This window comes from Thalassophryne amazonica, chromosome 3 (genome assembly GCF_902500255.1).
Source record: "Thalassophryne amazonica chromosome 3, fThaAma1.1, whole genome shotgun sequence".
NCBI lineage: Eukaryota > Metazoa > Chordata > Actinopteri > Batrachoidiformes > Batrachoididae > Thalassophryne > Thalassophryne amazonica.
Genome location: NC_047105.1, coordinates 49,672,298 through 49,685,779, shown reverse-complemented (window position 1 = coordinate 49,685,779; position 13,482 = coordinate 49,672,298). Strand labels below are relative to the sequence as shown.

At 41.3% G+C, this 13,482-nt stretch overlaps 1 protein-coding gene across 5 annotated transcripts in view; it reads left to right on the top strand.

Moving 5' to 3' along the window:
* Positions 1-13,482, top strand: part of kcnab2a (potassium voltage-gated channel, shaker-related subfamily, beta member 2 a) — a 269,685-nt gene that overhangs the window by 233,093 nt on the left and 23,110 nt on the right. For all 5 annotated transcript variants that reach the window (XM_034166220.1, XM_034166218.1, XM_034166219.1 and 2 more), the window contains 2 exons: positions 5,023-5,067; positions 5,594-5,638. In XM_034166220.1, coding sequence (XP_034022111.1) covers positions 5,023-5,067; positions 5,594-5,638 — 90 coding nt within the window. The remainder of the gene's footprint in view (positions 1-5,022; positions 5,068-5,593; positions 5,639-13,482) is intronic.

The window sequence follows — 13,482 nt, the reverse complement described above, 5'->3', positions numbered from 1 at the left end:
CCTGGTGCTGTTTGACGAGGCGCCGTTCGGTGAGATCGGTCCAAGTGGGGCTCGCTCTCCAACCCGAGGGTCTCTTTGAGCAGGGCAACGACAGCAGTGATGTTGCAGGTGTTGGGACCCTCGTGGACTCCCACTATTCTTGTGTTTTGGCGTCTTGATCTGGCCTCAAGATTCTCACATTTGCTTTCCAGTCTGGTTACAGTTGCGGCGAGATGTGCTACGGTCGTTCTCATAGTAGCTATGTCATCCGTACATTCAGACAGCTGTCTCCATGTCCTCAACTGTACCTTTCAATGCCGTCAACGTAGCATCAGTAGCGGCCTTATTAGCCGTTAGCTGCGCCTGCAAGGCCTGTAAATCAGACCTCACTGGCAATAGCGCTGGCACAAGGGCATCTTGGAGCTCTTTCTTGATGATTCCAGCAATGTCTTCTTTTAGTGATGACAAAATCTCAAGTTTTAAAGCAGCAGTGTCTGTTTCAGCCTCGGATAGGGCAAGGACCGGCTCGTTCGGTGCTAGCTGCACACCTGAAGCACCAGTGGTAGCCTGCATGCTAGGAGTTAGCTGAATGGTAGTCCGGGTCTTCTTAACTGTGCTCTTTCCAGACATTTTAAAGCAATTCTGTTGTCCACTTCAAATAATTATGTGCTTCGAATAAGCAAAAATACAAGATTTGTAAATAAAAGCGTGAAGAAATATCACTTTTAATCGTATTTGGCAGGAGCCCGCAATCACACGTCTTACTCCATGAACAGCTTAGCCACACCCCCCTGTGCAGAGTGTTTTGACGTAGCTGCATCTGAAACATCTGCCACAATTCCAGGCCGGTGATGGAGAATAGGTTTTCATTAGTGCTGCTCAAAGAAGTGAAAAATTAAATGTGGTAAACTGAACATGATTGTGTCTTCCCTGAAACAATGTTAGGATTACTCAGGATTAGTGTCAGATGGCATTGTCAACAGTCTTTCACAGGTTCATTCAACGGTCAGGAACAATAAGGTTCGTATCGTCCTTGTTGCACACATTAACATTTTATTATTGTTGCGACACCATTTTTAGAATTTATTTGTGATGTTGGTCTAGATTTGTAAGACTGGTATATTTAACCTTATTAATTTCTCACAAAGCAGCTCTGTATAGTCCTATTTCTCTACATTGTGGTGATTTAAATTCAAGCATGGATTAATCTGTTTTTGTAATTCATGTGCTATGAAACAATCTAATGGATTATCTTTTGCAGACAGTCTGAGTGCTATCATTTTTTGTAATCTTTCTAAGAATATTCCAATCTATGTGATTGGTTTCTGACAAAAGAAAATCACAAGGCAGTAAAACTTAAGTCTCTGTGTTTTTCTTGTTTTTCCATCTAATCCCTCATCAGATGTTGTCTGGTAAATGTTGTCAAGAGCTTTCACAAATCAGTTTGCATTGTTCAGGCTTAATGATGGAGCATAAAAACAAGCACATTTTTTTTTTATATGGGGTTAATCATGCTTTAATCATCACTGGAAAGGACAAATGTTCTAACCCTTTCAGACAGACCCGGTGACATGAGTCATGTGACTCACCTTTGCAGCCTTTGACATGGGTCTTGATAACAGAACTTCAGTGATTATTATCTGAGGTTTCTGACACAACAAACATAACGCCTTATGCAGTAGTTACGAACAAATAGTATGATCTCTCAGATGTGTACAGTGACAACACCGATTTGACATGGGTCTTCCACACCAGTGGTCTTAGAACCTGCATTCAGTAGATGAAGCCTGTACCTCCTGTGTGAAAGGGTACTAGGCTTCTGCAAGTGTTTGTGACATGTCATAGCTCGATAAACATTGCACAGGTGTTAATCCTGACAGCTTCCACTGCAAATCATCACAGAGAGCTTACATTATGCACATGCACCTGAGTACAACAAATCGCACACTTTGCACATCAGAGTGTGTGAAGATTTCATGCGACATCTTTGCTTTTAGTTCACTGCAGTTTGCTCATCAGTCAGTCTGAGAGAATACGAAGCAGCCAGTGCTGTAAAGCTGATAATTTACTGTTTTCAGAAACATAGTTTGGAGCTTTGTTAACATTCATAGTCGTACGTAGCACTTGAGCAGTTGTCAGCTGTTTCCTTTGGCATGTTTGTTCTGATTCACTACAAAAAAAGAAAAGAAAGAAAGCGCTCATAAAACAAATGCTCAATATAGAGATGTTTAAATATTGCTTATGATTCATAACTCCTGTTTTCATTCCAATATATGAAAGCTAGAGTTTCCCCAGAAATGTAAATATTGTTTGGCAAACAGTAAGCATGTGTGGTACAGCTTCTATCAGCAAACATGCATGGCCTTAGTGCCAATAAAACTGTGCATGTGCAGTAAATAGCAGAACAAAATTCTATTTCAGATTCAGATATTTTGTTCTGGATGTGTAGTAATGACAGGATATTGTGTGAAACCACTGACAGAATGGAAGGAAAATTCCACAGAAGTCAGCAAGTGGTGAAACATTATAACACCATGAATAATGCAGCATTATGTCAGGTCTTCATCCACAACATCCACGCAGTTTAAAGACCTCGTGACATAGTGGAGGCAGAAAATGATCTTGCTCGAGGCACACTGTTAGGCAACACGTAGAGTACTGCATGGCTTTGTGCCACATACACACGAAAACACACAAATCTTCATTGTTACTTTAAACGGAGTGCCTGTGTTTATTATTTAAAGCCAAGTAGGTCTATCTGTAATTATAATTATACTTGGCCAGTGAACAGCCTGTAGCAGGTGTACACACAAAGGAAAATGTAGGGGAATGTTTTGATGAATGCAGAAATTAGGTTCATCACAAACACAACTGTGCATCGCAGCGAGGTCATACTCATAGTAGCAGTATACCTGGCTGATGCCTGGGTGTGAGATTTTGTTTTTAATTTTATTGCGGGTATCTCCATTTGTTTGCTATGTATTTTGCTTTTTTTTTTTTCTTTTCCAAATGAAAAAAATGATACATTTTACAAAAGCACATGTATTTGTAAACACAAACACACGTTACATTCACTTGTATTGGCTTTTGCATAGAATGGATTAGTCAACCAATCAGTATGAGCGGAGGCTAAGTTTGCCCATAATCTCTTTGGGCATCTGTGTGTTAATGTTCAAATCTTCAGAATTAGTGCATTATTTTAAAATTAACAGATATGTGTTATATATTCCCATTGTACATTGTAAGAGTTGACATTAATGTAGTTATTCTATCCAGATTAATTTGATTTCTAAATCAAAATCATAAGTCAAACCTGCTTTCCTTTTCAACACATCTGCCTCACAGCTGAGAAATCTAGTCTCTGTTGACCTTGTATCAAAGTCGGGCTGAATGTCTGAGGTGGAGATGTGAAGCACAGCCTGCAGATGATCGTCAGTGAGAGAGGACCTGTACCTGCATTTGTTAAACTTCATCAAAATTCGACACGCAGCATCCACCTCTCTCTTTTTGACATGAGTGGACATTTTTGAGGAGTGGTACACATTGATTGGATTAATTATTTCTGAGAACAAATAAAAAAAAAAAACAGGCTTCAAAATAAAAGCAGTGCGATTTTAGTTCAGTAATAAAGGCTCGGTCACACGACGACAGCAGAGCGAAGGAGAAAAAGTCACAAATTGTCAGGAAAAGGTGGACAAATGATCCTGTACCTTTCCCATCACCGAAAAGCCTGTGCACCAAGAGCGCATGAGTGTGAAAACAAAACATTCACGATCAGGTGACCAAAAGTGAGTATAAAACCAAACAATCTCCAGTACTGGATCCATGGCACCGCCCACCATCTCTGTCGCTGTCCCCACGGATAGTTCCCCATGGATGATGTGAATATGCTGTTGCAGGCTGTGTGGCATGCATTATGCAGTGGCATTGTGCCAGGCTGTGTGGCATGCATTAAGTGATGGCGCCATGTCAGGTTGTGTGGCATGGGGTGATCGCTCTGTACCAAGGCTCTAGTACGCGATGGCGCCATGCCAGGCACTGTAGCATACATTACACGATGGCGCTGTGCCAGGATTGTGGCAGTGTAGCATGCATTATGTTATGCGTCATGCCAGGCTGTGTGGTATGCATTACGTGATGGCACCATGCCAGGCTGTGTGGCTGTGTAGCATGCATTAAGTTATGGCACCGTGCCAGGCTGTGTGGCATGGGACGATCGCTTTGTGCCAGGTTCTGCTCTACTCCCGAAGATATGTACACACAGCCACAAATGGCTTGGGAGGTGGACGAAGGTCACCCACAACACTAACTTGATAGAATAGTAAATATTTTATTCTTTAATTTCCAGGTATTTGCGGGCCGGTCTGAGTCAGGCAAAGGGCCCAGGTGTGGTGGTCTACACACTACTCTGCTTCTAGTGCTTTGAAGTGACATGTCTGGGATTTGGTGCAGTGTAATTGCATTACCACTGGTGTGTGTGTGTGTGTGTGTGTGTGTGTGTGTGTGCGTGTGCGTGTGCGTGTGCGTGTGCGTGTGTGTGTGTGTGTGTGTAGTTGTGTGGAGAAATTCTGGTTTTAAATCATCATTGTCAGTACATTTTGGTGTGTGTGTGTGTGTGTCTGCATTGGTCATGACCAACCAAATATAGTTTTTGCTATGACATTCTTTTTCTATAAAGTGTCTCATTATTTGTCAGCATGAGGTGAATAGAAAATTGAAAGCTACACTGCTGACAGGCTTTTGCCCAGCTATAATGAGCCACATGCTGAACTTTTAGGCACTCATTAGCACCCCTGTGGCTGCTAATGAGCCACATAGTGGTGTTTCTGTGGCACAGCTGGGTCCAGACCCCGCTAACCACAACCTGGCAGTTAATTCACACTCACCAGTCTGAAATAGGTGCTCTTTCCAACAACAGCTCCTTTCTGCCTTATACTGTGTTCCTTAGTGTACGGCCTAAAGACATTCTTCAGTCAGCTGTAAACACTCTAATCACTGAAGATGATCTCCATTTAATCATGTTTTTGTCTACCTACTTCGCAGGGCAGAGGTGGTGCTCGGGAATATTATAAAGAAAAAAGGATGGAGGTAGGAACATACTTTAATCAAGTTTGGCATTTTTCAATTTCCACCCTATGAGCCTTTTAATCTTATAGCAACTCTGCCCTTGTGTGGCTGTGTGTTGTGAACTGAAAAGGTAATGTAGGCAGATAAAAAATTAATGCAGGCAACTGTGCTATGCTCATACTCCAGTGTCCCTCCTTCAAAATGCTGAATAATGGATGGTTGTCTGGTGCTTTGTCTTATGTTTTGTAAATCCAGGAGTGACATTTGCATAATTGTCAAGTTATACGCCTGCAAAATAAATTCATTGGCACAGTAAAGTGTATTGTGGTATGTGGGTGAGAGTGACAATGAAAGAAGAAAAGATTAAAATCAAAGGGCAGAATTACCTGAGGTAGTCCAAGCTTTTCATTGTGGGACCTACTATAGTACACATCCAGGTTTGTGTAGACGAGCTGTACTGTAAGATATTACTCACTCAAGTACATGCGGGCTTTTGACTCCACTTTTGGTGTTGGGGGAAAAAATTATGTGCTTTCTTCCCCCTTAGACGTTCAAGTCTGGTGATAACAACAAAGATCTTCTGGGGCGGAAAGTAAGTTTCTTTTGGTTGATTTGATTCACCCTTTGTGTCAACATGAGGAATGATAGTCCAGGATGATTTTTCTCTGCTTGTTTCTGATGTTGTTGGTAATGGGGTAACATATCATCCAAAGTGATTTGTTGTCAGCTTCTTTCAGTACAGCTGAAACATTTATTAGATCGTATTTCACTGTGGCTGCATGGTATTACATTACAAAGACAAAGGCAGCATTGTGGGATTAGATTTGTGTCAGACGTATTGAATAAAATAACTAAAATCAAAACAACAAAAATCCCTCAACATTTAACTTCAACTTTTTTTTTATATAGCGCCAAATCACAACAAACACTTGCCCCAAGGCGCTTTATATTGTAAGGCAAGGCCATGCAATAATTATGAAAAACCCCAACGGTCAAAACGACCCCCTGTGAGCAAGCACTTGGCTACAGTGGGAAGGAAAAACTCCCTTTTAACAGGAAGAAACCTCCAGCAGAACCAGGCTCAGGGAGGGGCAGTCTTCTGCTGAGACTGGTTGGGGCTGAGGGAAAGAACCAGGAAGGGGGCAGAGATCGATCACTAATGATTAAATGCGGAGTGATGCATACAGAGCAAAAAGAGAAAGAAACAGTGCATCATGGGAACCCCCCACAGTCTACGTCTAAAGCAGCATAACCAAGGGATAGTCCAGGGTCACCTGATCCAGCCCTAACTATAAGCCTTAGCGAAAAGGAAAGTTTTAAGCCTAATCTTAAAAGTAGAGAGGGTATCTGTCTCCCTGATCTGAATTGGGAGCTGGTTCCACAGGAGAGGAGCCTGAAAGCTGAAGGCTCTGCCTCCCATTCTACTCTTACAAACCCTAGGAACTACAAGTAAGCCTGCAGTCTGAGAGCGAAGCGCTCTAATGGGGTAATATGGTACTACGAGGTCCCTAAGATAAGATGGGACCTGATTATTCAAAACCTTATAAGTAAGAAGAAGAATTTTAAATTCTATTCTAGAATTAACAGGAAGCCAATGAAGAGAGGCCAACACGGGTGAGATATGCTCTCTCCTGCTAGTCCCCGTCAGTACTCTAGCTGCAGCATTTTGAATTAACTGAAGGCTTTTTAGGGAACTTTTAGGACAACCTGATAATAATGAATTACAATAGTCCAGCCTAGAGGAAATAAATGCATGAATTAGTTTTTCAGCATCACTCTGAGACAAGACCTTTCTGATTTTAGAGATATTGCGTAAATGCAAAAAGGCAGTCCTACATATTTGTTTAATATGCGCTTTGAATGACATATCCTGATAAAAAATGACTCCAAGATTTCTCACAGTATTACTAGAGGTCAGGGAAATGCCATCCAGAGTAAAGATCTGGTTAGAGACCATGCTTCTAAGATTTGTGGGGCCAAGTACAATAACTTCAGTTTTATCTGAGTTTAAAAGCAGGAAATTAGAGGTCATCCATGTCTTTATGTCTGTAAGACAATCCTGCAGTTTAGCTAATTGGTGTGTGTCCTCTGGTTTCATGGATAGATAAAGCTGGGTATCATCTGCGTAACAATGAAAATTTAAGCAATACCGTCTAATAATACTGCCTAAGGGAAGCATGTATAAAGTGAATAAAATTGGTCCTAGCACAGAACCTTGTGGAACTCCATAATTAACTTTAGTCCGTGAAGAAGATTCCCCATTTACATGAACAAACTGTAATCTATTAGACAAATATGATTCAAACCACCGCAGCGCAGTGCCCTTAATACCTATGACATGCTCTAATCTCTGTAATAAAATTTTATGGTCAACAGTATCAAAAGCAGCACTGAGGTCCAACAGAACAAGCACAGAGATAAGTCCACTGTCCGAAGCCATAAGAAGATCATTTGTAACCTTCACTAATGCTGTTTCTGTACTATGATGAATTCTAAAACCTGACTGAACCTCTTCAAATAGACCATTCCTCTGCAGGTGATCAGTTAGCTGTTTTACAACTACCCTCTCAAGAATCTTTGAGAGAAAAGGAAGGTTGGAGATTGGCCTATAATTAGCTAAGATAGCTGGGTCAAGTGATGGCTTTTTAAGTAATGGTTTAATTACTGCCACCTTAAAAGCCTGTGGTACATAGCCAACTAACAAAGATAAGTTGATCATATTTAAGATTGAAGCATTAAATAATGGTAGGACTTCCTTGAGCAGCCTGGCAGGAATGGGGTCTAATAAACATGTTGATGGTTTGGATGAAGTAACTAATGAAAATAACTCAGACAGAACAATCGGAGAGAAAGAGTCTAACCAAATACCGGCATCACTGAAAGCAGCCAAAGATAACGATACATCTTTGGGATGATTATGAGTAATTTTTTCTCTAATAGTCAAAATTTTGTTAGCAAAGAAAGTCATGAAGTCATTACTAGTTAAAGTTAATGGAATACTCAGCTCAATAGAGCTCTGACTCTTTGTCAGCCTGGCTACAGTGCTGAAAAGAAACCTGGGGTTGTTCTTATTTTCTTCAATTAGTGATGAGTAGAAAGATGTCCTAGCTTTACGGAGGGCTTTTTTATAGAGCAACAAACTCTTTTTCCAGGCTAAGTGAAGATCTTCTAAATTAGTGAGACGCCATTTCCTCTCCAACTTACGGGTTATCTGCTTTAAGCTACGAGTTTGTGAGTTATACCACGGAGTCAGACACTTCTGATTTAAAGCTCTCTTTTTCAGAGGAGCTACAGCATCCAAAGTTGTCTTCAATGAGGATGTAAAACTATTGACGAGATACTCTAACTCCCTTACAGAGTTTAGGTAGCTACTCTGCTCTGTGTTGGTATATGACATTAGAGAACATAAAGAAGGAATCATATCCTTAAACCTAGTTACAGCGCTTTCTGAAAGACTTCTAGTGTAATGAAACTTATTCCCCACTGCAGGGTAGTCCATCAGGGTAAATGTAAATGTTATTAAAAAATGATCAGACAGAAGGGAGTTTTCAGGGAATACTGTTAAGTCTTCTATTTCCATACCATAAGTCAAAACAAGATCTAAGATATGATTAAAGTGGTGGGTGGACTCATTTACTTTTTGAGCAAAGCCAATAGAGTCTAATAATAGATTAAATGCAGTGTTGAGGCTGTCATTCTCAGCATCTGTGTGGATGTTAAAATCGCCCACTATAAGTATCTTATCTGAGCTAAGCACTAAGTCAGACAGAAGGTCTGAAAATTCACAGAGAAACTCACAGTAACGACCAGGTGGACGATAGATAATAACAAATAAAACTGGTTTTTGGGACTTCCAATTTGGATGGAAAAGACTAAGAGACAAGCTTTCAAATGAATTAAAGCTCTGTCTAGGTTTTTGATTAATTAATAAGCTGGAATGGAAGATTGCTGCTAATCCTCCGCCCCGGCCCGTACTACGAGCATTCTGACAGTTAGTGTGACTCGGGGGTGTTGACTCATTTAAACTAACATATTCATCCTGCTGTAACCAGGTTTCTGTTAGGCAGAATAAATCTATACGTTGATCAATTATTATATCATTTACCAACAGGGACTTAGAAGAGAGAGACCTAATGTTTAATAGACCACATTTAACTGTTTTAGTCTGTGGTGCAGTTGAAGGTGCTATATTATTTGTTCTTTTTTAATTTTTTTGCTTAAATAGATTTTTGCTGGTTATTTGTGGTCTGGGAGCAGGCACCGTCTCTATGGGGATGGGGTAATGAGGGGATGGCAGGGGGAGAGAAGCTGCAGAGAGGTGTATAAGACCACAGCTCTGCCTCCTGGTCCCAACGCTAGACAGTCACAGTTTAGAGGATCCAAGAAAATTGGCCAGATTTCTAGAAATGAGAGCTGCTCCATCTAAAGTGGGATGGATGCCGTCTCTCCTAACAAGACCAGGTTTTCCCCAGAAGCTTTGCCAATTATCTATGAAGCCCACCTCATTTTTTGGACACCACTCAGACAGCCAGCAATTCAAGGAGAACATGCGGCTAAACATGTCACTCCCGGTCTGATTGGGGAGGGGCCCAGAGAAGACAACAGAGTCCGACATTGTTTTTGCAAAGTTACACACCGATTTAATGTTAATTTTAGTGACCTCCGATTGGCGTAACCGAGTGTCATTACTGCCGACGTGAATTACAATCTTACCAAATTTACGCTTAGCCTTAGCCAGCAATTTCAAATTTCCTTCAATGTCGCCTGCTCTGGCCCCGGAAGACAATTGACAATGGTTGCTGGTGTCGCTAACTTCACATTTCTCAAAACAGAGTCGCCAATAACCAGAGTTTGATCCTCGGCGAGTGTATCGTCGAGTGGGGAAAAACGGTTAGAGATGTGAACGGGTTGACGGTGTACACGGGGCTTCTGTTTAGGGCTACGCTTCCTCCTCACAGTCACCCAGTCAGCCTGCTTTCCCGACTGCCCGGGATCTGCCAGGGGGGAACTAACGGCGGCTAAGCCACCTTGGTCCACACCGACTACAGGGGCCTGGCTAGCTGTAGAATTTTCCACGGTGCGGAGCCGAGTCTCCAATTCGCCCAGCCTGGCCTCCAAAGCTACGAATAAGCTGCACTTATTACAAGTACCATTACTGCTAAAGGAGGCCGAGGAACAACTAAACATTTCACAACCAGAGCAAAAAGTGCGGGAGAGACAGGAGAAGCCGCCATGCTAAATCGGCTAAGAGCTAGTAGCTACGCAACCTAGCGGATTCCTAAAAACACGCAAAGTGAATAATGTATAAATAATTTAGAGGTGATTCAGCAGAAGGAGTGCCCCAGTCAAGGCACCAGACAGGCCATGAAGCAGCACAAGCAACGCACGGCAACAGCGAACGCACGACAACGGTGCAAAAATAAAATAAAAATCCACTAGACAGGCTGTGGAGCAGCACAGATAACACACGACAACAGTGGTAAAAAATAAAATAAAAATCCACTGGACAGGCTGTGGAGCAGCACAGGTAACACACGACAACAGTGGTAAAAAATAAAATAAAAATCCACTGGACAGGCTGTGGAGCAGCACAGGTAACGCACGACAACAGTGGTAAAAAAATAAAATCAAAATCCACTGGACAGGCTGTGGAGCAGCACAGGTAACGCACGACAACAGTGCTAAAAAAATAAAATCAAAATCCACTGGACAGGCTGTGGAGCAGCACAGGTAACGCACGACAACAGTGCTAAAAAAAATAAATAAATAAAATAAAATCAAAATCCACTGGACAGTCTGTGGAGCAGCACAGGTAACGCACGACAACGGTGCAAAAATAAAAATAAATAAATAAATAAAAAAAATCCACTAGACAGGCTGTGGAGCAGCACAGGTAACGCACGACAACAGTGCTAAAAAAAATAAAATAAAAATCAAAATCCACTGGACAGGCTGTGGAGCAGCACAGGTAACGCACGACAACGGTGCTAAAATAAAAAAAAAAAAAAAAAAATCCACTAGACAGGCTGTGGAGCAGCACAGGTAACGCACGACAACAGTGCTAAAAAAAATAAAATCAAAATCCACTGGACAGGCTGTGGAGCAGCACAGGTAACGCACGACAACGGTGCTAAAATAAAAATAATAATAAAAAAAAATCCACTAGACAGGCTGTGGAGCAGCACAGGTAACGCACGACAACAGTGCTAAAAAAAATAAAATAAAAATAAAAATCCACTGGACAGGCTGTGGAGCAGCACAGGTAACGCACAACAGTGCTAAAATAAAATAAAAATCCACTAGACAGGCTGTGGAGCAGCACAGGTAACGCACGACAACGGTGCTAAAATAAAATAAAAATCCACTAGACAGGCTGTGGAGCAGCACAGGTAACGCACGACAACAGTGCTAAAAAAATAAAATAAAAATCAAAATCCACTGGACAGGCTGTGGAGCAGCACAGGTAACGCACGACAACGGTGCTAAAATGGTAACGCACGACAACAGTGCTAAAAAAATAAAATAAAAATCAAAATCCACTGGACAGGCTGTGGAGCAGCACAGGTAACGCACGACAACGGTGCTAAAATAAAATAAAAATCCACTAGACAGGCTGTGGAGCAGCACGACAACAGTGCTAAAAAATAAAATAAAAACGAAAGCGTTAGCAAGCTAGTTAGCTTGCCAACGCTGATGAAAGTTAGCTGATAGAAGTGCTCCGTCGCGATGTTTCGACCGTTAGAGGTCTTCTTTAGGCGTTGGAGCACGGTGAAAAAGTAAAAAAAAAAAAAAAAAGTAAAAAAAAAAAAGTCTTGAAAAAGACTGTTAATTCAAAGAACTCAAACAGCTCAGTTCAAACAGCTAACAGATACAGCAAACACTGCTGTGCTCAATTTACAATTAAGTTTTAAAACAAACCTTCCCATTTGTTAATTCTGTTCTTTTTTCTTTTCACACATGACAAATGTATTATTTTTCCACATTACGTTTATATTATACTGGCATGTTTTTAACCCTACAAAGCCCACCCTGTGAAATAATTGTCAGAAAATTCTTATTTTTTGAATCAAGAGTCTTTATTGGCCCTTTTAACAAACCCACCAAAAAAAAAAAAACCTTTTTGCATATATGTTTTTATTTGTATCATATTTGCTACATTGGGCGTTCTAGCATAAAAACATCTATTTTAAGTCCAGAGCAAACATAACATTTCAAACCTATAAAATGCTGCATTTTCTTAGGGAAATTACTGTGGATCACTTGTTTCAGGCAGCCATTATGAATGTCTCATCTGAAGGCCCTCTGATGCATAAGATACTGACATCTGGTGGTTTGTCTGTGCACTACAAGTATCTCATTGTATACGATGATTTTTTGGGGGGAGAAAATATCACACTGATGAAGCAGACATCTCAGAAAATCCTGTATCAAATATGATACACTTGGCGTTATAGGGTTAAACACTGTTAAATTGTTTAGTTAAGTTTTTGTTACATAGAAGTTAAAAATCCTGGGAAAACCAGTCCTTTCTGGACGAAAGGACTGGTTTTCCCACTCTGGAAAGCAAAAGGGGCATCGCATGGATAACTGCAGAAGAATACACTGCTCTCTGTGCTTGGAAAGGTGCTTGCAAGGATTATTCTGAACAGGATTCAGGTCCAAGTGCTTGCTGCTCAGCGGCTGGAACAGTTGAGCTTCACACACAAGAAGTTAACCATGGTCTTCATTCTAGCACTGCCAGTCCTCGTTGAATTTGCAGGATTCTGAAGAACTTTCTAACATCATAGTCAGCATATACACATATACTGTGAGTGCTGTGCAGACCAGGGGCAGAATCTCTGATGTTTTTTCCCACTGAGTACGGGTGTATATCAGGTTGTGTCCTGGTTCCAATTCTGTTCAATGCTTGCTTGGTCTGGGTGATGAGTAGGGTTGTGGAAACTAGCAACATAGGTGCCTTTGTCAGTGAGAAAAGGTTTCCAGAGCTTTAATTCAAGTATGATGCAGTGATGTTTGCAGAATCAGTGTATGCTCTACAGCACTTGAAAGGCTGAGTGAGTTCTGTCTGTGTTTAAGATCCAGACCAGAGGTGTTTGGCAATGCTGATTCCTTTACAGGAACTAGTTCTTTCTGTCTTACTTATGGTTGTGAGACTTTGGCACTAACCATTGAACTAACGGGACAGTGTCTTTGGTACTAGGTCTCTTCTAAGGATCCATGGATACTGCTGGAATGACAAACAAGTGGTTACTTAGGGAGACTCAGATGAGGTGTATCACTTGTATACTGAGTGTATGCCAGTTCCAACATCTTGTCTATATGGTGCGTTTGTCTAGACAAGATCAAGCATGCAGTATTAAAGATCACAGTTTGTGGAAGGGGCTCAGGGGATGCCCGCAGTTCACCTGTTTATGACAGCTAGATGGGTACTTTTGA